Genomic DNA, 26525 nt, shown 5'->3' on the forward strand with positions numbered 1-26525 from the left:
TGAAATGATCTTAAAATAAGATGCTGACATTGCTGGCAGCTAGAGAGTTGGGCTGCTGTTGGTGGAAGAGAAGTGAAGTTACACTTTTGAAGCTTTTTAAAAGAAGAAGAAAAAGAATTGAAGCTGAACTAGAGGCAGCATATGGAAGGAAGCCAAGTCAAGAGTAGAAGAGTAGTATTTAAGGGAGAGTCATCTCCAGTTTCAATGGATGAAATGTCAATTACTCCAAACCCATCAGCGTTTTTTTAAACGTGTGTTGTCCTTGGGAGTGAGTTGGACTGGGTCATGCCAGAATTACAGCATTAAATGATCTTAGATTTACAACAGTGTCTGTAAGCCTCACCAGGATGTACTAATTCAATACAAAGCTGTTGTTTCTGTGCAATCTATAAATGTGCTTGGGTTATTGCAACTGTGTGTTTACAAATCTTTGAATCAGTGTTATAAGGGAATATAGAGCACTTTTCCCTTGTTTATCTTCATTTCTGTTGTTATCAAACTTTTAATTTGTTTTACTGTTAAAATTAAATTTTATCTATAATGGCCCTGACATCCCTAACCACTGGACCTCAGAACCCCCACATCTATGCCTGAAATCTCACTGCTGGGACCTGACCTCTCCCGATTTCCCACTGTCCCGAGGTACATTCTGTTTGTATCCTCCACTTTATTCTTGTCTTCTTGTCATGATCTAGCCTCTCCTGATGTTTCTTATATGAGTATAGCCTGGCTGACTGCCCCTCACTGTGCAGGGTGTTAAGCAAGCTTTGACACAAGTGTGTAGATGTGCGGCCACAGGCATTTTATGGCCTCAAAACATGATGTTTAAAGCTGGGGCCTTTGTCCAACCCTGGTGAAGGTGGCACATCTCTCTCCTCTTGGTGATCCTTCAGAATGAGGAGGTTACTTGCACTGAGTCCCAGGAAAGAAAGAGTATCTGTAAAAGATAGCAGTGCAATCAGGGAAAAGGAGGCAGAAAAGGGCAAGTGAAAAGATACAGCTTTAAAATAAAACCCAGAGTCCAGCAGCAGTTAGTCAGTCAATCAGTGTGTGGCAGATGAGGGGCTGAGTATTGAATTGCTCTTGGATCTTCAGTCCTTCATCATTCCCCATGGTAGGTGACCAGTGCACTCTCTTCGCAGCTGTCCAGGTCAAAACAAATCTTCTTCAAGTAGTCTCGCAATTGTTATTATATGTCAGTACTTCACAGAAAGATTTAAACAGTGTTAATTGAACATAGACAGCTTCTCACTGCCCTTTTGTTAATGTTTTCTTTATTGTGAAAACAATAGTAATTTATAAAAAAAACTTCAACTTTCAGTAGAAAAAGGGAATTTTGGAGTCTCATTGGCTGGCAGTGCCCAGTGGGGTAGGACATCAACATCGAGGCCTGTGATTCAGTTAGGAGCTTAGCAAACTGATTGATTAAAGATCAAGTGTGGCGTGTTTTCCTATTTGTGGGGCCAGAGGATCAGTTGAAAATGTCTGCCTCATTCTTTGGCTACAAATTGGGAAGTCTCAGCTGGAGTTTCATGACTAATGGTCTGGTATAAAACAGTTGGAGGCTCAAAATGAAATGCAGCGGAGGCTGAGGCAATCATTTGCCTTTGGCTTTGCAATTGCTTGCTGTTCTTGGCTCTCTTTCCACATGTAATCAAGACAAGTAGCTTTCTTTGGCAGCAAAATATAGAAAAAAAAATCATTTAGACTTGCTTTCTGTTCAAAATCAATGGATAGGAAAATTGGTAGGGTGTATGATTGGCCACTTTTGTGCCTGAGGCCAAAGTGAAAATTACTATCATTTTTGTTGACAGAAGGGAACGCAACAGCAACACTATAGCATTAATGGACGAAGCTACTGAATGTTTCATTTGGACCAAACCATGATCTGGTTTTCGGAGGATGCACATTATGTGTTTTTTGGATGTTACTGAAATTGTGGAAGGTGCTGTTAAAAATTTAAAAGAAAAGTATTCTGCTGTGAATTTACTGCACAGAATTGTCCTTTTATAGAGGGCAGACAAATTGGTTATGCTAAATACATCTAACTGAATGAAAAGTCTTATCACAAATCAAAGGAGGAACCAGACCATAACTCTGACTCATGGGTAATATATATTTAGTTACAGGAATCATATTAAAAGAGGCCCAATTCATGTTCATTTTGATAAATGGTCAATGAAAGTGATGAATTTAGGAATAAGGTTCCTTTTCGACATTACCAAAATATAAAAGTGAGATGCCTTGATGATTTGGACATAGATTTAAGAAGTTCTCTTATCATACACTTAAAAACAAAATTGTTTTTGTTGAGTTATAGGAGACGCCTGAATGAAAATTAACAAAAGAATAACGCAGAAAGAAAAAGCACAAGTAGACATTCTGTACTGGTATTAATTATTTGAGATCAATATTTAGAATTGCTGACAATTCAAAAAAGACGTGGGAAGACAAACTTGCAGAAATGGTATTAAAAGGTTGTGTGAGAAATTTCCAACTGAACCAATGATAGTCTTTACCATTGATAAATGTGCAGCTGACTGTAGATAATTACCAGTGACAGTATTGAATTTGGATCCCGCAATTCTTCATGAATATAGCATTCCAGTTGAAAGACATCTCTCAGCCCTCACAACATTTCTCAGACTAACATATGGTGTGACTTTCGCATCAAACTCAAAATATTGAATAGTGGATAGTGCATTCAGTTGACATGGAACTTAAAACGATTGGTTTGTGCTATAGTAATGAAAAGGTTGATTAAATGCAGAATTTTCAGGTAGACAATGAGTCAGATTGTCAGGAAGAGGATGAAACCAGAGATGAAAGTAATAGCTGGTTGACGAATAAATGCTAATTGGACAATATGAGATTCTATCGACACTGGAGTACTATATAAGTGGAAACCCGGAGGTCTGTAAGGAGGTGCTGTCTGATGGCCTAATGCTCAGTTTCTACCTCATACACGATTAACTTAAAATGTCACCCTGTGGCTTTCTTCCAAATACAAGTTGGCTAATGGATTGGCTCCAGCGATGGGCCTCCAGCTCCTGGACCACCATCTGTAGTAGAATGAGAATGGCTATCTCTGGTCTTGGCCCATTCCCTGTCATTGCAAGGAAATGAAAAAGAACACAATGATGTGTTGTAATCAATGCTTTCAAATGTATGGCCAACCCACACTTTGCCAGGGCCAATGTTTCTCAATGCTTCTTGCCATTGCGGCTGTTGCAGTTCAATTCCCTCCTGTCTCCACCTCCCCAAACCCCGTTTGTCATGCAGAGTGGCTCATCTGCATCATGATCTTCTCTGCACTTGGGCAATACAATAGACAGTCCGTGAGCTACATCCCAGCCTTCCATCTAGGTCCATCTACAGAACAGTGAGACATTCGCTCTGCTCGATCTCAGGAGATCATTCAAACTCTTCTAGCACTACTTTCAGGTTCTTTGAATGACCCCATCACTGCTGACAGCCACTGCAACTCTACTGAGACTGGGTTTATCTGGATGGTTTATCTCTTCCATTTCCTTTAATTAATGACTCTCATCTAGGACACACAGTCTACATCCAAAAGAGGGACTGATTGTCAAACCAAGTCTGGACTGGTCAGCAGTCAATACATCAATTCAGATCTCCACCTGTGGAGAGTGACAAAGAGTTACATTTGAATTTTTTCCAGACACTTGATGTTTGCGAGCAGAATGGGTCAGGAGTATTCAAATGTCCTTTCCTCTGTGGCAAGGGTCCTGAATGATTCGCTACAAAAACCATCCACTTGTAAAGCCAAGCTCTCACTAGTTGCAGATCTTCAAAGAATTTTAATGTATTCCGACAAAAAGTGTCAGCCTCCAAGTTATGGTTTTGTGGTCCAGGTGCCATAGTTCTAAATAGGCGGCTATGACCAGGTTCTGGTTCACCACCTGCACCTCGTGCCCCCAGACTTGCTTTGCCAATTAGGCGGCTGTCTACCATTGCTCACTCCTGTCGGTTGCTGTGCCATGATGTGGTGGTTAGTTTGGATGAAAGACACAATATTGAGCATTTTTCAAAGGGGGGGGGGGGAGGGGGGTTGGAGTCAACAATCCATTCATTTGAGGATGGGACTCCCACCCAGCACCAAGCCATCTATAACTCACTTCAAAGGCAGACAGCCTCATGATAATATTTAAATGATTTGCACACATCCTGCAGGTGAATTAGTTGCTCATTCTCCATTCCTCAAGAGCAAAACTCATAAGATTGTCACAGTGTAGAAGAAAGCCATTGCTTCTCCCCTGAATCGGAGAATTTTAATCTCGAGCCACCCACTTCCCTTTTCTCCAAATCCTGCACATTGCTTTTATTTAAAGATTCATTGATACCCTTTTGAATAACTCACATGAGTAGGCCTTCTCCATATTTTGAGTCTGTGCATTGCATTCCCAATCTACTTGCTGTTTTTTCTCACCATGTCCTTGCTTCTTGTACAAAACATTTTAAAATTATGCAGTATATTCCTCAATCTGTTTATTATCTATCCCAACAGACCTCACGTGATTTTTAAACTTCTACCAAATCTCCTCCTAGTCTTCTCCACTCAAAGGAAAACAGTCTCAACTTCTTCGATCATTCTCTGCCTTCATTTGTTGTGGGATCAGGATTAGCTACATATCTGATCAGGCTGCAAACTCAGTGAGGGGAGCGAAAGGAAGTGAAGCAAGGAGACTCCAGAACTTGGCTGAATGAATATCCATCTCTCCTTCCTTTTCTCTGTGAAGTTGCTCCATCAAATTTTCTGTCAAGTGAGAGGGAAAACCACATTTGCTGACACTGACTGGAATAATGCTAAAATCCCCCTCCTCCAAAAAAAATGAGATCCAATTAAACAACATCTGAACTATAGACCGATTGTCGCAGTGCAAGTAACAAAGAAACATGATCAAAGTTTCAAAATGAAAGTGAAACCAAACCATTCAGTTTTGTTATGTGAACTGGAGATACAGAAGTGTTCTTCTGAATGTTATTCCTTTACACTTCCAATCATGGAATTTGTGTTTTGACTTTTTTTTTCTTTTGCATATATGTGGAAATTTAAATGGAGTAAAGTTTAAGATGTATGAATTCTGTTCTTTTGTAAGAGTGTTATCATAATTTTTTTAATTGTTACTGAAGAAACTGGTGTCGTTTTCTTTTGCAGTTAATCAAAGATAAATTGGGATTTGTTGTAGTTTCATTCAATCTTCAGATTTGTGGCCATTTTGCCAATAGTAGAACTTGATTTCCAGCGCACATTGAATCATGACAGTACCGATGTATACGAGTCTCTCTGTTTCCTGTACGCCCTTTAAAATTCTGCACTATCCTCCTCACAATTTACATTTCTTCCAAGTATTGTGCTGTTGACAACCTTTGAAATTGTCCTCTGCACACCAAGGTCTAGATAATTGTATTCATCAGGAAAATCAAGTGTCCCTATATCAGCCCCTGGAGAACTCTGCTACAAATGCTCCACTGAGCTGGCCTGACACACTTTAATTTTAAACTTCTAAATTATTTTAGTTACTTCTACTTATTTTAACTTATCCTAATCTTACTCTTGTGCTATTAACTATAAAGTGAAGACGATTAGAAAGTAAAAGTTCTTCACTTTATTCACCAATCAGTTCCCTTTCCTGTGCTTATAAATTCTCACTTTCCCTGTGCTCATTTGGAATGGAGTTGAAACACAGTCCCTAATAGCAGCAGCTTAGCAATCAATGAATTTGCAACTTTCATCTAATGTCACTCTTGGTCTCTTTGACTAAGTGGCTGGATTCGACACAGGTTGTGTTGCTATTTTAGATTGTATGAATTCCGACCTGAGTCCAACACTGCTGTTCTTGGCAGCTGAGATTCAGCCCAATGATTTTTGCCACAAACTGCAATTCTATTTAATTTTTGTGGCCTACAATGTAACACTTGTGGCCCGAGGAAAATACCTGAGTGATATTTGTTATATAATGAAAGATGACTTGAAGGATGGGCGTAATTAAGGTGCAATGGGAATGATCTTGATAAATAGCAGAGTGGATATTTATGTGAAGCACTGAAATGATTTAGAGGATATGTGCATTGAATAAACAATGTATTTTTCAAGCATTGATACTGCCTGCTTCTCTATGTTGCCTGACTTTCTTTACACAGATAATTTGTATTTTGACAGAATTAAATAACTGCACTTAAAATTAAATAATCACTATTATTGAGAGACTGAAAAAATTTTTGCATGGCATGGTGGCTCAGTGGTTAGCACTGCTACCTCACAGCACCAGGAAACTGGGTTCGATTCTACCCTCAGGTAACTGTCTGTGTGGAGTTTGTGGGTTTTCCCCATGTGTGCGTGGGTGTCCTCTGGGTGCTCCAGATTCCCCCCCCCCCCCCCACCACAGTCCACAGATGCGCAGATTAGGTAGATTGGCCACGTTAAATTGTCCATAGTGTCGAGAGATGTGCAGTTTAGGTGGACTGGCCATGTTGAATTGCCCATAGTGTCCAGGGATGTGCACACTAGATGGATTAGCCATGGGAAATGCAGGGCTACAGGGATGGTGTGGGTGTAGGTGGGATGCTCTTCAAGGGGTTGGTGTGGACTAGATGGACTGAATGACCTGCTTCCACACTGTAGGGATTCTATGATACAGCCCTGATAACCAACAGTAAATTAATTTATTAGATATGGAGTGAAGCAGCAACTATACCAATGTTTGCCTCATAATTCAATCTTAAATATGCTCTAAAAACTGTTCCAATCTTGCAGATTGGTTATTTAAGGCACACAGTTTATTCTTCTTTGTGCTTGGTATGTCCGATAGGTTCGATTGTGTTGGATTTCAGCTCAGCACCAAGGCAGAAATGTCGGAAACCAATATTCAGGAAAAGTTCAAAGAAAAGGTAAGAGTTCAGCACAATATTTATATTTATATTTTTGTGGTCAAAAGAAATGAAAGGGAAAACTAGTTTGGTTATATTTTATTCCTGGAATGAAACATCATACATAAAAACATAAGATTTAGGAACAGGATAAGGTAATTCAATTCATTATTAGATAAGATCTTGGCTGACCTGAAAGTGGTCTCGGCTCCCTACCTGTCTCCATCCCATAATCTGTGATTCCCTTGTCTATCAAATATTGACTCAACTCACTCTTGAATAAAGTTAAAGACACAACATCTAGTAACATCTGAGGAAGAGAATTCCACAATCTAACAACCTCTTGTAAGAAAAACATTCTCCTAATCTCTGTAAAAGGGATTAGTTCATTCTTAATCTGTGTCCCCTAGTTTCAGGCGATTCCTTTAACTTTGCGATCGACTACATTTAGCCCGATGACACTCATTGCAGAAGTGACATTCCAAAGGTCCACGTGAACGTGAGAAGCAATATTTTCCATAGATTACAGGCAGAAATTACAAGACTTTGATACAGGGTCAATAGCGATCTTTATAAACTTCATTTTCATAACTTGATACTTACATATCTCCATTTTAGAATAAGTTAATTAATAGAAATGACAGGTTGAAATGCTTCCACAAGTTAAGGTGTCCCACCACTGAATCCGAAGGTGGGAGCTGACCCCCTCCCCCAGATGGCAGGCAGTGGAACTTACTGGCATTTTATCAGCACCAGTCATTTGAGGAGCCACAGCTTCTAATGTTGTCCAATTGTGGATGCTGGAGCTGTCTGCCTGATCAATGGTGCCTTAGCCATAATGCCACAATGAGTCCTGAAGCAGTCACAAAGAAGGACCCCCTCATTGCAGGTATCTGCGTGATGGCAGTCTAACACAATACCAGTAAAATACTGGCAGAGGTAGGAGGTGTCTGTCAATTGTCCTAACTGGGCAGCCATTTAGCTCCTGCTACTGGGAATTCACCAAAGCAACACAGGGATGTCAAATTCTGCCCCGAGACAGAAATCGCCGGAGAGACTCAGCAGGTCTGGCAGCATCTGTGGCGAGAGAAACAGAGTTAACATTTCGAGTCTGGTCACTGCATCTGAAACGTTAACTCCATTTTCTCTCCAAAGATGCGACCAGAGATGCCGGCTTTCTCAAACAATGTCTGCTCTTATTTCAGACTTCCAGCAGCCGATGTCCTTTCTGGTTTACTTCAATTTACCAGTCCCTGTCTCTACCAGTCAGTCTGAAAAACTCCAGTCCCACACTTTTCTACAACTCCAGTTCCACTTGGGTTGGTGCTGTGTTGCTAGGGCAACAATGTACACTTGAATCTCCAGAGTTACTTAACACTTGTCAGTTCTGTCCTGAAGTCTAGCAGATGTATATCCAGAAGGAAAAACAGTTTACCCAGAATTGTTGAAGCAGTTGCCAAACATGAGGCCAGTTAGAAACAGCTGATTATGGTTCCTGAGCACTTACTCTCCTGTGAGCAGCCAGCTATTGTTCATTGGAAACAGTTGACAGTGGTTGGCTTTGTCCACTCAACAAAGTGAGCAGCCACGCTGTAAGTGGTTAGCTCCTTTCGGGCTGAGATACATACTACCTGCCCTTGCTGAATGCCATTTGCAAAAGTCAATCAGCTCTTCAGGCTCACTGAATGCTGGCCAGTCAGTGTCCAGCAGAGGTGGCACCTCCAGTTTAGAATAGAGGGGCAAAGAACCAGCAGTCATTCAGAATCCCAGATCCAATACCAAGGTAAGGGAATAAATCTCTGTGGCTGGCACCTTCATTAACTTGTCAGCAGCTATCAGTGTCCGAATCCAATATAAAAACAGAACAACTTTAACATGCTTTGCTTTATGGCCCCCTTTCTCTCTCCTTCCCTTGTGCCTCTGTTTTCTTCCCTCTGCTACAGCCCATGGCCTTGCACCCTGTTCCTTTCCAGCCCTGCTCACCTGGATTCACCACTCCCCAGGTACTTTGGGCCTGCTGCCCAGTCTATTTCTGGTCCACTCACCAGCAGTCGATTACAGTTACTATCGTTGAATAGAAATGTGTGCAGATTGATTTCTGATTGGATTTCCCAGCTAATAGTAGTTATTTTAGTTTGAGGCAAGATGTATATCACTGTAGTTTTTAACTAGTCGTACAGTCATAGAGTCATAGAGATGTACAGCATGGAAACAGTCTCGAATGATTTTTTTCCTTCAGGAAGTTAACTGGCCTATAATTTTTTTTGCCTTCTGCCTCCAACCCCTCTTGCTATTATTCAATTTGCTGGAACCCAGCAGATTCTAATGTATTTAGGGAGATTACGAACACTGCTTCTACTGTCTGTACTGTCACTTCTTTTAAGTCCCTGGGGTGCAAATCGTCTGGTTCTGGGAACTTCAGGTCCAACAGTTTTCTTAGACTGTTTTACTGGTGATGGTGATTATCTTACGTTCATTTGCCCTCTCACGTCTTTATTTTCAGTTAACTTTTGAACATTTTCTAAAGCATCCACTGTGAAAACAATCACAAATACCTGTTCAAAGTTCTACTATCAATTTACCTAAGTATGCTGTCTCGCGGCTCAACATTGGCTTTAGTTAATATTTTCCTATTCAAACTCTTTCTAACTACTTTTATATGGGCGGCACGGTGGCACAGTGGTTAGCACTGCTGCCTCACAGCGCCAGAGACCTGGGTTCAATTCCCACCTCAGGCGACTGACTGTGTGGAGTTTGCACGTTCTCCCCATGTCTGCGTGGGTTTCCTCCGGGTGCTCTGGTTTCCTCCCACAGTCCAAAGATGTGCAGGTTAGGTGAATTGTCCATGCTAAATTGCCCGTAGTGTTAGGTAAGGGGTAAATATAGGGGTATGGGTGGCTTGCGCTTCGGCGGGTCGGTGTGGACTTGTTGGGCCGAAGGGCCTGTTTCCACACTGTAATGTAATGTAATCTAATCTAATCTAACAGCTAGCTTTGCTCATATTCTGATTTCTTCCTTCTTTTAATCTGAAAAGTTTTTTTATTTTTTTGACATTTCTTAAAGTCTGCCTAATCCTCTGATTTACTACTAATCTGTGCAGATTCGTACATTTGCGTTGTTCAGTTTAATACTCTCCTACATAATGGAGCTTCCAGCAACAGGTGGCGTGGGTGAAGGAGGGAGAGCATGGGAGCTCAAGTAGTTGTGTCTGGACCTGCTAACAGCAGGTGGCAACAGTGAGTCCATCATGTCTACACCAGTTTTCTGAATGAGCAATTCACTTAGAACCTTTCTCCTGCCTTGTCCCCACTAACTTTGCCCATAACTCCTTTTCAAATACTGCGTCATTCTCTTCTGAATGTCTTGATGGAACCCGCCTCCATAACACTCAGTTCAGAAGGCTGTAAAGAGCCTAACTGAAGAATGAGGTGCTACACTTGAATTTCATTGGAACACTACAGTAGCCATGGACACAGCCATCCATATGACAACAAGGTAGACAATTAAGATGGCAAGGAACTGGAAGTTCAGTGTCATTATTGTGGACTGATCAGTGTGGTCAGCAAATGGTCCACTTACTCTACATTTCATCTCCCTAGAGTAGAAAAAAATCAATCACATCGTTAGCAGTGAATACAGTTTACTAAATTGTAAAAGTACACATAAAGCACTGACACTTGGAGGGGGGTGGGGGGTTTGGAATCTTGGATGGTGAGTAAAGAGGAAATAAAAGGGCAAGTGATAGATTTCCCATGCTGACATGGAGATATATATCCAGAAGGGATTTGGATGCCAGGGGTGATTGTGTACATGTCACAGAGGGAACAGTCAGAAGTGCTTGGCATCAGGCAAAGGAGGTGGAAATGATGAAGGAAGATCTGTTGAAAGGGTGGGGGGGGGGGCATGATTAAAAAGTTTGCAGATTATCTTGAGTCTTCCTTGTCCCAGGCAATGTGAAAATCCAGCGAGTCCTATTAGGGAGGTTAAGTGTGAAGTGATATTTGTCCAATGCAAGTTAACCAACAAACTTTTGAGATTCTAAACTTAGTCCATTTCTCTTATTCTCCTCAACTTGCTGGCTGATTTTTGCCTTCGTAATGCTATTTGTCCACATATTTGCTGTTATTTTCTCAGGAAGATTTACTCATCATATCTTGCAATGGCAAGAACCTATGAAAAGGTGTCAGCAGAGATACAAGCTCCATACACCACTTTGTAGGCCACGTTAAATCTTGCATTCCTGGTAACTGTTGTATAAACATGCCAGCTCATTGCACTGCTGCTCATGCTGAAGGCTGCTACCACCATCTTCTATAGAAACTATACGGTCTAATGTGATGGAGGAAAACCACTTCCTGAGTTGGCTAGATGAATCTATTGTAGTTAACAAAATGTGGTTTCTTGCACTGGCATCTAGTTACAGGTTTACTCTGGTATGATAGGTACTTTAATAAAAACTTTGAGGAGGATCAGATCATGGGTCTCACTCCTTCCAGATCCAAAACTGCTCTGCCCAATAGCCCATTTGACATCACCATAGTAGTTACAGCTGCTTGTATCTCCCCTCACCCAAAGTTTTCTTTCCCATTATTAATATTGTACATTTGTCAATAGAATTGCATCTAATATTACCTCAACTTCCCTCAAGTCTTTGGTTTCATAAATTCAGATGATTCTCCCAGAAGGCATTTCCTTTGAACGTGCAATCCTGGTAGTTTGCTGGGTGGTAGTCAGTTGATTTTGGTTCTTTTTCTGACAGTCTGACATCTATGGGTTTCTTTCATTTTCAAGTTTCCTTTATGGAGTATTCCCATTTCCCATTGCCAAAATGGAGGAGGCGCTCACTTCATGGGTAAAGTGGAGGATTCTGTATTTTTTCGCAGCTTCACTGTATATATCCTGCTGTTCGTGGATTTAATAACAATTCCCACTTTAATCATGATTTCACTGACTGACCGATTCCTCTCCTCATTATTGAAATAAATGATTTCCTATCTTTATCACAGCTCTTATGATGGATCTCCTCTGTTTCTTGCCAGGCTGAGGCTTTACATTTACACAATACTATCGTTTCACTCACTGGCTTTGTAACGTGGATCTGCTCTGTCAGCTGGGATTAATGTTTCTTTCATGATCTGGAGTTTTCCACATCTTAATTCATTTTCCCTATTGTATTTTGTTGTGTGATATTATATTCTCTCTCTGATGATCCTTCCATGGAGAATGGAAGCTGGATCAGGAACTAATCAAAGATTTACAACATGCCAGCATCTCCGTCGAAGGGATGAAAAAGGACAATAAAATCAAATGTGAGCATTATAAAGGAAGAGTAATATCAATCTAATAATGATTCTATTCCATATTCCAGATCACTGCTGTTCGAACTGTGGTTCCAAACAGAAGTAACAATGAAATTATCCTGGTGCTGCAACACTTTGACAACAATGTGAACAAGGCAGTGCAAGCTTTCATGGATGGTAATAGGACTGTTTTTCCCCTTGATGTCATTGTAAATAAGTTTGACAATTCCCTGAAACATTTAGCTCTGTCTCACCATAAAACCCGACCTAAAATACATTGCATAATGATCATATCCACTGCTTCATTCATGGAATAATTTGAGAATATAAAGTTTGCCTGTATCAGCCCAGTAATAACATGTTGCAGATGATTTCAAACCACGTGGCAGATGATTTCAAGCCAGCTTTTCCCTCATATCAAAGGGAATGAAAGTCCGCTTTTTAATAGGCATGTCAGGAATATCACTGTTTCTCTGTTGTTAATCTCCCACTAACAAAACTGATTATTAACAATCACTAACATGCCATTAGTTACAGAGATGAAGAGAATTACTGGAGGCATTTCAGGATCACACAAATCCCATTAACAATGGTGGTTAAAAGGGAAAAGAGTTTTTATCATAGAATTAGTCTCAGTATGACCCCATCAATCAACAAAGAGTTGGTATTCAAACATGTATGAATGACGCGCAGATTTACTTCTCCATTAGTACTCTTGATTCCAAACCTTTCACCATGTTGTCATGATACCTGTCCAACAGACTTTGGATGAGTCACAAGTTATTCACAGTTCAGTGTTAGCAACCTTGAAACTGTTCCATTTGACCCTGAACAGAAACTTGTGCTTTATTCAGACCTCTTCCTCGTGTCCACTCAAGTTCAATCCGATAGAGCTTCTCTTTGCTGTTTAGTGACCCTGATGCCAGAGACCTCACTGAAACTATTGTCTTCTCTCTCTCTCTCTCTTTCTCTCTCACACCATGGAATTGCACCATGAAACACTCCATTAAGTATAAAATGCAATCTTGAACAAATAGCATCAGATCTAGCCAGATTAAATAAAGCAACATTGGGCTGAACTGCTCTTGTCTGTTAAAACTGTTCGTGATTCCTGGATTACCCTAGAATGCAAAGGTTTACCGTGGCATCTTTTCTCAATTGCAAACAATCTTCTTAAAGTCCTCTCCCAAAATTTACTCACTCCTACTTCCAAATATCAGTGCACAAAGCTCAAGACTTACTCATTTTTAAGATTGAGATCACCTGTGTCTGGTATTTCCTTCCTTTTTCCTGACCCATTAGACTAAACCTAATCTGAAGCTTCCGCCCTAGTGATAAACCTAAGTCTAGTTTCTCTCCCATCTCTCACCTTGTCTCCAAGTTCATGTTTTTTTTCCCATTGTGACCAGGTTTTGTTCTCTTGATCCTATTCCCACTGAATTGCTCACCACTCAGCTTCCTTTCATGGTCCCCATCTTAACCTGATGTTAACGGTTATCTCCTTTCAGAGACTGCGCCTCTCCTTTTAAATCCATTATCATCATCATTCTCCTCAAAACAAAAATCAATCTTTTGACTTCATTGTCCTTGTAGACTACTGCCACACCTCTAACCTCCCTTTCCTCACCACAGGCTTTGAACGTGTTGTCATCAATTCCTACCTTTCCCAAGACTTGATGTTTGAATTCTTCCAATTGGGTTTCTGCCCAGTCACAGTGCAGGAACAGCTCCCATTAGTCACAGAAACCATCTTTGTCACTGTGACAAACAAAACTTAATCCCTCCTCAACCTGTCTCCAGGCTTTGGTACAATTGACCAAACTATCCTTCTACAGTACCTCCCACTGTTGTCCAACTATATGTGACTTCACACTTTGCTAACTCTGTGATCTTCTCTTGTACTACATTTGTATACATCTAATTGTTGTAGCTTGGTTGCTCTTCCACCACTAATAGTAATGGCAGAAATGCAGTACAGTAGAGACTCCATTGAGATGTATAAGCAGAATTTCCACTCAACACAGTTATAATAGTGGAGTGGGAATAGCTCCGTGGAAATTCTGGGTCAATACGTTAGAGTGAATACTGCTGAGTAAACACAGACTGTAACACTGTAAAAGCAATGGTTTTTTTCCCCTTAATTTTATTCAATCCTATTCCCCCCACATTCCATTTCTAGAGGAAGTACAATTGTTGATGTTTTCTTCCTGTTCTTTGACAGGCAGTGCAGTGGAAGTTTTGAAAGAGTGGAATGTGCCAGGTAAAAAGAAGGTAAGACTGAGAAGCACAAAAGTGTTGGCTAGATTGTATTTTAATTTTGGTTGACAATCTGAATAATCTAACAATCTGAATCATCTAACACCTAGCACAATAAGAAAAGGAAACGAAAACCAAAACAGCCAAGTGGCCAGGTGAAGGAAGAGCGCAAGAGGCCTGGCGGACTGGAAGACAACGTCGATCTCCCCCTGTCCAAAGCTGGACTGAATGGTTACCATGCCAATGGCTCAGCCAATGATGATTCCTCAGTGGATTCTCTCAGTGAAAGGATGGAGGTTGTTTCCAACGATGAGAAGGCAGCAATGAGCCTGAAGTTGCATCAGCTGCAAGCACCAGAAAAACCAGGTCAGCCCTCAATATTGTACTGTTTGTTCAAGTTATCAAGAGAATACAAGACAAAAATAGAAAGAAGTTGTACAGCATCTGAGAACAAGATTTGTAACAGTTTAAAAACAATGTTAAAAAGAAAACACTTGAGAATGTGTAGTCCATTCAATAAACCAATGGCATACTCTACTATTGTAGTCATGTTTCTAATTCAGTTTGTACATAGTGAGTGTCGGATTGGCTGAACATGTGGGATATCATCAGGGCAAATTTGCATCAAAATCTCCAACAAAGAGACTGAGTAATTTATTTAATTTTTCACACACTGCTCTGGACAGGAAAGTCTGGGGGCAAATTGGTCTTGGTCAGTAGTTTAAAATAAGTGATTATGAATCAGTAGCTGGGTTCGCAGTCTGCCAGACTTTCTTTCTCATTTGAAGTCAGTTCAGAAATGAGTGACATGGCCTGCTATTGTAATATATTTTACCTGTATTTGACACTATTGTCCAAAACTAATTTCATTCCTAGTGCCACTGGCCTGCTTGACCCTGCAAATCTCACTTGTCATAAATTCAATGGTCCCTTACCTCCAATTGTAAATAAGACCTACATGCCAGAAATGTGGAACCCAAGATTCCATGGGATAGACAAATGGAGTTCTGGTAAACTAGACCATTTCGCTAGATTCTGTCATGACTATACAGGAATGGGGTTTTTGTAAACAGGAATTAAAATTCCGCATTTACCTTGGACATGTATAGCACAAATGTCATGGGTTTGATTTGTGGTGATTTCACAAGCCTGGTCCTGAACATCCCAGAATTTGGTCATATCTGGGACAATTAGAGATTATCAAAGGTCCAGACAAGGGCAAGATGTGAGTGGGAAAAGGGGCAGGAAACCTGCAGGCTACCAAGTAACAGCTCTCTAAGCTCTTTCAGAAGCTTTAGGGCCTACCAAGTGTAAAGTGGAAATGTTAATCTTCGGGTCAGTAATTGTGAACAATTTTGTGCACATTAGCACATGTACATCATGGTCACCATTACTGAAATTCACTCACAATTCAAGATTTACTCATCAAACTCAAATTCCATCAGCTACTAGAATCTCAGGCCATGTCCTCAAGCACATTAGCCTGGGCCTCTGGATTACCAGTCCATTTCCACTGCATCACTGTAGTAGGAGGGTGCAAGGATCTGGAAGGGTTCAAGCTGAGACATGTATTCCGCATCCACCCAAGATGATAATGTTTAAGGATATGGTCAGGGGAGCAGCTTTATACCTTGAAAGAGTGAGACCTAACATTCAACTCTCCCTCATAACCTCAGCAACACTGTCTATTGTACCAATTAAAGTGTCTTCATGTTGAAATGGGTTTCTCATTGTTGTACTTAAGCCCAAAGCGAGCATTGGGCTTTCATTTTGCCTGTGTGCTGCCTCATTGCTGTTCAGGTCACTGGGCCTGTAAGGTGTTACCTACTCTCTTGGATAAGGCAGCAGCATCTGCATTTGCTGCTGGTGCTAAGAGGGCAGCTCCAAGTGCTCAACACCTTTAATGGGGTGCTGAACTTGCCTCCTGCCCCAACTTGGACTCATAATTAAAAACAGTGCGGTGAGAACATTGTGACTGCGTTTGCAACCCAGAATGCATCCTGCTTTGAAAATATGTCCTCACATTGTCAAATGTCTGAGTGCATGATGTGTATAGGTAATAGAGTCTGAAACCTTTTCTGGATCTCCAACCTGAAGTAAACTAGTGATCAACCTGAAGTAAACTAGTGATCAACCTCAAATGATCATTTCTCTCACTGTAAAAAAAACACAGAATATGGTGAAATTAAACTTTTCCATCATAGATGGTCAGTTAACAGATTTCAACCAATGAAAGTATTTTGTTTGATTTATTATAAATTAAACTAGATTTTTATAATAATAAGTAGCTTAATGTGTAGTAGCGGTTGCTGTAACCTATGATGCATACTCTAGTATAATCTGCCTGTATTTAGGGAACCAGCACTAAACTTATAACTTTCAATATTTTTCTAGTTGGCCTGACACCCGAAGAGGAAAAGCTGCCTTCAGAGCCAATATCGCAGCCTCTTCATGATGCTCAAAAATGTTTGACCAACAGACCAACTACAACTAAGGCAAAACCAAAAGCTTTGTCTGGTTCCCATTCCACTGCTCCACCATCTCCAACAGTACCAGGAGACCTGGTATCAAACAAGAAGAGAGGTAAAAGGACAAATTCTTGCAATGTGGAGTAGTTACTGCAAGCCAGCACAGATTTGTTTAAAGGGGAAGTGTTTCACATCTTCCCTTGTGGGGAATTGTGATGCAGCACACTTGTGTTGCTGCTGTCCGTCAGAATCCTGTGGAAGCTCTGATACAGGTGCAAGTATGTAATTACCTGGGAAACTTCAACTTCCAAAGAGCAGACACTGTGTGAATATCTCTTACGGTGATTGATCTAAGTGCCAGAGACATGGGCTGGTTGCACATTACTGGAAATTTACCTTAGTCATTTGCATGTTTAATTTCTGATGTTACTCCGTGATTAACAGGGTAACTTACCCCACCACATCTTTCTCAAGCTCCCTGATCCGACTACCCACTCTCCAAACCGGGCCAGAGATCACCCAACTTGGCTACACAATCCCTGAACCAGATACCAAGTTCCTTGCCTGACATGCTAACCCACCCTGCCAACCATACTATTTCCCCATCTCTGTTCCTCTTACCCACTTCCAATGCCCACTTGTTCCCTCATTCACTAAAAGACTCAAGATGTTTAAATCTAGCTGCTGATGCTGTAAAAAAATAAAGAGGGGACTGTCTTCTGTGCTGCTTTACCTTGTCAGCCTTCTTTGTGAATGGATTTGCTGTTCTTTTCTTATTCCAGTTGGGATAGAAAGTCCCAGCTGAGAGCGTGCATGATGGTAAACATGCAATCCTTATTGCAATCTGCTGATCAGAAAATCAGGCCCAGCAACTCTAGCTAACTTGATTGAGTTTTTTTTTGTTTCACGGAAGTAGCAGAGAGGATTAGTAAGGGTAATGTTGATGTGGTGAACACGCTATCATTCCAAAATGTATTTGATAAAGTGCCACATATTAAGCTTGCCTTCAAAGATGAAATCAATGAAAGAAAAAGGGACAGCAGCAGAATTGATATGAGGTTGGCTGAATGAGAGGAATTGGAGGCTTTGATGTTGCCAATTGGTAGATAACTTGGTATTGGCATGAAGTATGTATACCAGCACACATGGGTGGTCAGGGGACTTTCCTCTCCTTTCACTGGAGGCAACCAATTAACTAGGCCTTTGGTTAGCTCACAAATCTGAGCAGGAGATGCATATTCACTGGGTCTGGGATTAATACTCTTGAAATTCATTGTTCTAACCCTGCTGCTACTGTTATCATGCATTTGATGTGGTACAGGCCCATTCAGTAATGCATTCCTGACAGCATTTGTCTAGATGTTCTAGCAATACAGCAACTGACCAGAGTACACTGACCTTTGTTCAAGTATTGCATATTGTTGAGGATGTAATTTGAATGTTTACTCTGATCGGTCTACATTGTGTGCAACCCAATTGTGTATGACCCAACTCTATTTGCATCACAAACATCTACCTGCATTTATAATATTTTATACTTTTGTGGGAGGTGGGCTTTGCTGGCAAGGCCAATATTTGTTGTCCATCCATAACTGACCATGAAAAGGTGATGGTGAAGAGGCCAACTCTTCAAATTGGTGAAAATATACTCACAGTGATATTAAGAAGGGATTTCCCGGAAGTTGATCTGGCTATAATGGGGGAACAATGATATAGTTGGTCAAGATGGTAAAGTTTGCATAAGTCTCTTTTTCTTATTGGCAAGATGGAACAAGAGGAGTCTTGCAAGGAAATGTACAGGGGCCTCAATGTTTTACAATTCATATCAATGACATAACTGAGGAGAGTGAAGGAATGGTAGACAAAACAATGGTACTTAGAAAGTAAAGAAGACACAGAAGGTTTACAGACCAATATAGAATGATTAGTGGGCAAAAATCTGGCAGACGGAGCACAATATATGAAAATGTGAAGTAGTTTGCTTTAGCAGGAAGATATTACTTGAATGAAAATGACTGTAGAATTCTGAGGTGTTGAGGGATCTAGGTGTTTTGGTAAAACAAACAAAATGTTAGTACACAGGTACATCAATATTATATATGATCCCAATATTTTTAGGGCAACGGTAACTGGATTTGTGTCAGAAAAAGGAATCAAAGATTGTTGGGAGATGGGAGATTGGAGTTTGAAATAAATCAGCAATGATCCCTATTGAATGGCAGAACAGGCTTCAGCAGCTAAATGTTTTACTTCTGTTCCTAACTCATTTGTTCCAATATCTGCGTGTGGGAGGCAGGTTTGGAGGATGACATACAGGTAGTGATGTTCCCATGCTTCTGCTGTTGATCCTTCCAGATAGTAGAGCTTGCAAGTTTAGAAAGTGCTGTTGAAGGAGTCTTTGTGACTTGCAACAGCATATCTTTTATAATGTACACACTACTTCCACTGTGCATTGATGTTGGAGTAACAATGGAGGACTATTGAAATGAGGGAATGGGGTGCCAATATGAAGGCTGCTTTATTCTTGATGATGAGCTTCTTGGGTGTCACTGGAGCTGCACCTCTCTAAACTGGTCGTGAATACTCCAACTTATTCCTATACTGTGCCTGGTAGACGGTGAAAATGCTTTGTGAAACCAGGAGCCACATAATTCCCAGACTTTGACCAGTCATTGCAGCCATAGTATACAGGCAATCTGACTCCGTTATTGGCCAATAGTTACACTCAGGACGTTGATAGTGGGGGGGGGGGGGGGGGGGGGGAGGTTCAGTGATGGTAATGACATTGAATGTCAAGAGGAGACATTCTGTATAGTTAGAGGTGATGTTTTCTGGTACTTCTGCAAGATTCTGGCTAATTATTTTTTCTGCTGCCTGCAACTCCATGTGTGGTATGCTTCCAAAACCAGGAGTCAATGCTGGAAATGACATTGGCTCACCAATTGGCACGTGTGGAACCTCAGCACAGCTTGTAGGGAACAGTGCATTTGAATGGCACCTGGCCAGCACAGTGGCTCGGTGGTTAGCACTGCTGCCTCACAGCACCAGTGACCCGCGTTCGATTCCAGCCTCAGGCGACTGTCTGTGTGGAGTCAGGTAAATTGGCCATGTGTCAGGTAAATTGGCTATGCCAAATTGCCCATAGTGAACAAGGATGCATAGGTTAGGTGCATTAGTCAGGTGTGAGTGTGAGGGAATGGATCTGGGTGGGTCACTCTTCAGAGGGTCGGGGTGGACTTGTTGAACTGGAGGGCCTGTTTCCACGCTGTAAGGATTCTATCATATAATTCTCGATCATATCTATCATATGAGTTGTGAGAATTAGCAAGATTTAGGATGCATAGAATGGGGAAGGAAACTGCAAAGGATGAGCTTTATTGAAATGTGGAGCTTATTCAATGAACAACTCCTGAATGTCCTTGATAAGTATGTACCTGTCAGGCAGGGAGAAAGTAGTCAAGTGAGCGAGCCATGGTTTACTAAGGAAGTTGAATCTCTTGTCAACAGGAAGAAGAAGGCTTATGTTAGGATGAGACGTGAAGGCTCAGTTAGGGCGCTTTAGTTACAAACTAGCCAGGAAAGACCAAAAGAAAGAACTAAGAAAAGCCAGGAGGAGACATGAGAAGTCATTGGCAGATACAATCAAGGAAAACCCTAAGGTTTTCTATAGATATATCAAGAATAAAAGAATGACTAGAGAAAGATTAGGGCCAATCAAGGATAATCATGGGAAGTTGTGCGTGGAGTCTGAGGAGATAGGAGAAGCACTAATTGAATATTTTTCCCCAGTATTCCCACTGGAAAAAGACAACATTGTTAAGGAGAATACTGAGATAGAGGCTACTAGACTAGACGGGATTGAAGTTCACAAGGAGGAGGTGTTAACAATTCTGGAAAGTGTGAAAATAGATAAGTTCCCTGAGCCAGCTGGGATTTATCCTAAGATTCTAGGTGAAGCCAGAGAGGAGATTGCAGAAATTTTGTTTTTGACCTTTATGTCGTCATTGTCTACAGGAATAGTGCCAGAAGACTGGGGGATAGCAAATGTTGCCCTCTTGTTAAAGAAGGGGAGTAGGGATACCAGTGAGCCTTACTTCAGTTGTGGGTAAAGTGTTGGAAAAGGTTATAAGAGATAGGATTTATAATCGTCTACTAAGGAATAAGTTGATTAGGGATAGTCAACACGGTTTTGTGAAGGGTAGGTTGTGCCACCAAACCTGATTGAGTTCTTTGAGACGGTGACCAAACAGGTGGATGAGGGTAAAGTGGCTGATGTGGTATAAGGTTCCCCATGGTACATTATTGCAGAAAACACAAAGGCATGGGATTGAGGGTAATTTAGCTGTTTGGATCAGAAATTTACGAGCTGGAAGAAGACAGAGGGTGGTGGTTGATGAGAAATGTTCATCCTGGAATTCAGTTACTAGTGGTGTACCGCAAGGATCTGTTTTGGGTCCATTGCTTTTGTCATTTTTATAAATGACCTGGATGAAGGCGTAGAAGGATGGGTTAGTAAATTTGCAGATGATATTAAGATTGATGGAGTTGTGGACAGTGCCAAAGGATGTTGCAGGTTACAGAGGAACATAGATAAGCTGCAGAGCTGGGCTGAGAAGTGGCAAATGGAGTTTAATGCAGAAAATTGTGAGGTGATTCACTTTGGAAGGAGCAACAGGAATAAAGAGCACTGGACTAATGGTAAGATCTTTGGCAGTGTAGGTGAGCAGAGAGATCTTGGTGTCCATGTACACAGATCACTGAAAGTTGCCACCCAGGTTGATAGGGTTAGTGAAAAAGCATACAGTGTGTTAGCTTTTATTGGTAGAGGGCTTGAGTATCAGAGCCATGAGGTCAAGCTGCAGCTGTACAAAACTCTGGTGCGGCTGCACTTGGAGTCTGTACAGTTCTGGTGGCCACATTATAGGAAGGATGTGGAAGCTTTTGGAAAAGTTCAGAGGCGATTTACTAGGATGTTCCCTGGTATGGAGGGAAGGTCTTATGAAGAAGGCTGAGGGACTTGAGGCTGCTTTCATGAGAGAGAAGAAGGTTGAGAGGTGACTTAATAGTGACATATAAGATAATCAGAGGGTTAGAATAGGGTGGATGATGGGAACCTTTTTCCTCAGATCGTGATGGCTAGCATGAGGGGGCATAGCATTAAATTGAGGGATGATTGATATAGGACAGATGTCAGAGGTAGTTTCCTTACTCAGAGAGTAGTAAGGGTGTGGAACACCCTGCCTGCAACAGTAGTAGACTTGCTAATTTTAAGGGCATTTAAATGGTGATTGGATAAATATATGGACGAAAATGGAATAGTGTAGGATAGATAGGCTTCGGATTGATTCCACAGGTTGGCGCAACATCGAGGGCCGAAGGGCCTGTACTTTGCTGTAATGTTCTGTGTTCTATGTTCTATGAATGTTATTTGCCCCTTTGCCAACCCACGCCTGGATGTTGTCCTGGATGTTGTCTTGCGAGATATTGATAATATCTACTTCAGCATCTGAGGAGTTGCCAATGATACTGAACATTTTGCAAACACCAGTGAGCATCCCACTTCAATCACAAATATATTTCTTTGTGGGAATTATAATTTTAACCAGTGGTGAGTATTTCTGTAATCTCATTGACTCCAGTTTTGACTGCTCTCATTGATGCCACACTTGGTTGAATGCTGGCTTGACCTAAACATTAGTGTCTCTCACCTCATCACTGGAGTTCAGCTCGCCTATCTATATTTGAATCAAAGCTATAATAAGGTCAGAAGCAAAGTGGCCAAGGAAGAGACCAAATGGAATATAAGGGAGCAGCTCATTGCTGAATTTGATATGACTGTTGATGAACTTCCCATTACTTTGCTGATTAGACTGATGGGGCAGTAATTGCTTGAATTGGATTTGGCGTCCTTTTTGTGGATAGCACGTGCCTGAGCAATTTCCTACAATGTCGGGTAGATGCCAGTCTTGTGGCTGTATTGGAAATGTTTGGGTAGGAGCGCTACTAATTCTGGAGCAGCAATCTTCAACAGTCTTTGCATGATTTATTATCTTCAGCCATTTCTTGATGTCATGTGGTACATATCACAGTGGCATAAAAGTGATATCTGTGATGTTTGGCTTCTCAGGAGAAGGCCAAGATGGATCACCCATCTGACACTTCTGGCTGAAAATGTTTGCAACCGTTTCAGCTTTGTCTTTCACACAGTTGTGCTCGGCTCCCCAGTCATTGAGATTGGGGTACTATATGTGAATGCTCCTCCTCCTGTTAGCTGTTTAGTTGTCAGCCACCATTCCGGGCTGGATGTGGCAGGACTGCAGATCTTAGATTTGATCCATTGGTTGTGGGATCCGTTAGCTGTGTATGTTTCCTTTTGCTGTTTGGCATGCAAGTCATCCTGGGTTGTAGCTTCACCAGGCTGACAACTTTCATTTATGGTTTCCAAATAAAAATAACTCTTTATAGGAGGATGGAGAGAAACGAAGGGAATAAATGGATACAGCGACAGGTTTTGCCTTATTAAAATCCAAGTGAACTGTGTTTACCTATTTGTCAGTTATCAATGTAGTAGAGGGAAATCCCTGTTTAAATCACTAAAAAATACTGGAAGTATTGTTTGACTGAACATCTGGTTAACAAATTAATAATTTTAATTGTTTCCAAAAAAGATGTGGAGTTCCTTTGGGAAGTATAAAATCACATTATACATCCTGAGAGCAATAAGAGGTGCTCCAGCTTGCACTGAGCAGCTGTTAACTTTTGGAAGTTGTTGTCTTTCCTTCAAACTTTGCATGATTTGTAATGCACATCTACTGCATTTTGAAGATGCATTTATTTCCAGTTCAGCTCTTCTTCTGCTTCATTGTCTCACCAAGACGTACCTAAACTGAATAAGAATTTTCATATGTACTAAAATTAACAAACTTACTGCAGGGATCTTGAGGTAAAACAGCCAACTCTTTGTAACCATTTAAAAGTAATGGTGAAAAGTTGGGAAGCTGTCAATTAAACCTCCAGGGTACATTTAACATTTTTCACTTCACACCCTGCTGAAGACTTAGCTGTGCTCCCCTGGGAGGGACCAGATTTTTAACTGCACTGAGCTCTGTACTGTCAGCCAGGGTAGGAAGCAAAGCCAGAAATGTCTTCACTGGTGCTGTATTGAGGTATATAAAGTTGGCAAATGTTCCCACTCATTATTGACTGACGCCCAGCATAAGTCTTGGTGTGTGAATGGTAGGGGAACACAGCATCCGGCTGTGATGTTTTCTAAGATTGAGTAGCGTGTCAACTCTCAAATAGATTTGGATAACGTGTTCAGTGTCAGATTGTAAAGTTATTCTGGCTTTGCAGCTGGCGCTACACTTGTGGAGAATAAATTGGGTGCCTATTTGTTGAAGTGAAAGTGGACAGAACCTGCCCTCCCCAAGAATTGTGTGTGAGGCTCACAGATCCAGAAGAAAGGGAGAGACTGAGGCAAGGAGTCCCACGAGAGGGAGCATTTAGGTACAAAAAGTGTGGAGACTGGGGAAAAGGTGGCTCAGGGAAGATGGAGTCTCATGAGTGAGGGAGTCAGGAGAATGGGAAACTTGAAGATAAATGTTACTATTCCTGATTGAACTTGTACCCAGGAAGTTGGTTGGAAATATTGATGCTGGGGAAGTTTATAATAGTTAAGCCTCTGATGATGTTCCCAAGAACTGAGTCCATGTATGATTTCTTGGTTCGGTTCAGGTTGACCTGTATTCCCCAGATTTCATGCATAATGAATAACTACTGGTCAACTCTGAGATTGCCACATTTGCACAAAACATGAGCTCAAACCAGAATCAATGCAGATCGAGAGACAGAGAGATGCATCCTGCTAAAAGTGGCACAGACTTGGAAACTTGATTATACTTTGAGCAGTGCATTGAGATTCTGATTATGAATTTAAGGTAAATATCAGCATATCGTAAAATTACTACTGGTTATTGTTTGGTTAAGTGTCTGAAGAAAGTGTGCTTGTAGTATTACAAGGACAGAATGAAGAACTATGATTAGTTGAGTTATTCAAACGAAGCCAAATCGCTCCCCTCTATGCTGTAACCACTCTATGATTCTATACTGGGACAGCATGACTATGGCACCCCATTACCTATGCACAATGAGTGCACTTTTGTCTTATTGTAAGTTCTGAAGAAAATCTGTTGTCAAGCAATGACAACCTCCAACAAAAGGGAATCTAACCTTGCCTTGATGTTCAAAGGCTTTATTTTTCAACCAAATCTGCTCACATCCTGGGGTTTACCAATGACTAGAAGCAGAACTGGACCAACTATAGAAATATTGTAGAGTAGGTCAGAGGCTGGGATTTCTGTGGTGTACAAGTGAATCTCCTAACTCCCCAAAGCCTGGCCAGCATCTACAAGGCACAAATCAGGAGTGCAGTGGAATATTCCCTAACTATTTGGATAAGTCCAGCTCTAAGAAATTCAACACATCCAGAGCAAAGCCAGTGAACTGCAACCATCCATCATCTGAACCATTTACTCTCTCCATCACTCTGGCTGCAGTGTGTGCCATCTGCAAGGTGCACCTCAAAAACTCAACAAGCTTCCTCAGAATAAAAGTGAATTATTGTAGATATTTGATCTCTGAAATAAAAACAGAACATGTTGGAGAAACTCTGCAGTTCTGGTAGTAGCTGTGGAGAAAGATTCAGAGTTAGCAGAAGGAGAGTTATGTCAGAATCAAAATGTTAACTCTGTTTCTCTCTCCACAGATGCTGCCAGATTTGCTGATTTTCCATAGCACTTTAATAATGGATGAAATGTAAGAGCTAAAAGCCCAAAGGACACAGGATGTCTTGAAATATTCAGGACTCGTTATAAAGGGAAAAGAGATGTGTACGACAAGTACAAAGGGAGCAAATCAATAGACGTGCCAGGGAAATAAACAAAATGCAGGAGGGAACATAAGAAAACAATAAGGAGAGCAAAGAAAGGGGCATGAAAAACACTGGTGGGTGAGATTAAGAAGAATCCCAAGATACGCTACAAGTACTTCAAGGGGAAGAGGATAGCCAAGGAAAGAGTGGTGCCCAGTAGTGTCCAAGGCTTTGAAGGGGAAATCTGTGTGTGGAGCCAGAGGACTTGTGTAGGTTGTCAATCAAGTATTTTACATTTGGTCTTTAATTAGGAGGACAGTGTTCGGACAGAATTCAGGAAGAAAGACTGTGAGGTTCTTGAGCAGTTTGGCACCGGGAGTAAGGAGTGAGGAAATTTGGAGGTCTTGGCTGAAAAAAGTGAACCGATCCCCAGATCTGGATGAGCTGTATTCCAGGCTGTTGTGGGAGAGGAGGGAGGAAGTTACAGAGACTTGGATCCAAATTCCTCAATTCTCTCTGGCCACAGGGGAGGTAGCAGAGGACAGCTACCGTGGTTCCACTTTTTTAGAAAGATGGTAGAGATAAAGCAGGGAATTATAGAACAGTGAATCTCACATCAGAGGTAGGGAAAGAAGTGGAGATAGTTCTGAAAGAGAGAATAAACCTCCACTTGGAGAGGCGAGGTTTGATCGGGGAAAGTCAGCATAGCTCTGTCAGAGGGAGGTCATGCCGAACAAATTT

General features: G+C 41.3%; 1 protein-coding gene across 1 annotated transcript in view; it reads left to right on the top strand.

The window, feature by feature from the left end:
* The window catches only part of LOC122551286 (spermatogenesis-associated serine-rich protein 2-like), a 161906-nt gene that overhangs the window by 54543 nt on the left and 80838 nt on the right, over positions 1 to 26525 (top strand). Inside the window, exons 2-6 of the mRNA XM_043692962.2 lie at positions 6834 to 6912; positions 12260 to 12368; positions 14413 to 14462; positions 14558 to 14813; positions 16842 to 17030. Coding sequence (XP_043548897.2) covers positions 6874 to 6912; positions 12260 to 12368; positions 14413 to 14462; positions 14558 to 14813; positions 16842 to 17030 — 643 coding nt within the window. The 5' untranslated portion in view covers positions 6834 to 6873. The remainder of the gene's footprint in view (positions 1 to 6833; positions 6913 to 12259; positions 12369 to 14412; positions 14463 to 14557; positions 14814 to 16841; positions 17031 to 26525) is intronic.

This window comes from Chiloscyllium plagiosum, unplaced genomic scaffold (assembly GCF_037043375.1).
Source record: "Chiloscyllium plagiosum isolate Xiang-an unplaced genomic scaffold, Cpla_swu_hap1 HiC_scaffold_7, whole genome shotgun sequence".
Taxonomy (NCBI): domain Eukaryota; kingdom Metazoa; phylum Chordata; class Chondrichthyes; order Orectolobiformes; family Hemiscylliidae; genus Chiloscyllium; species Chiloscyllium plagiosum.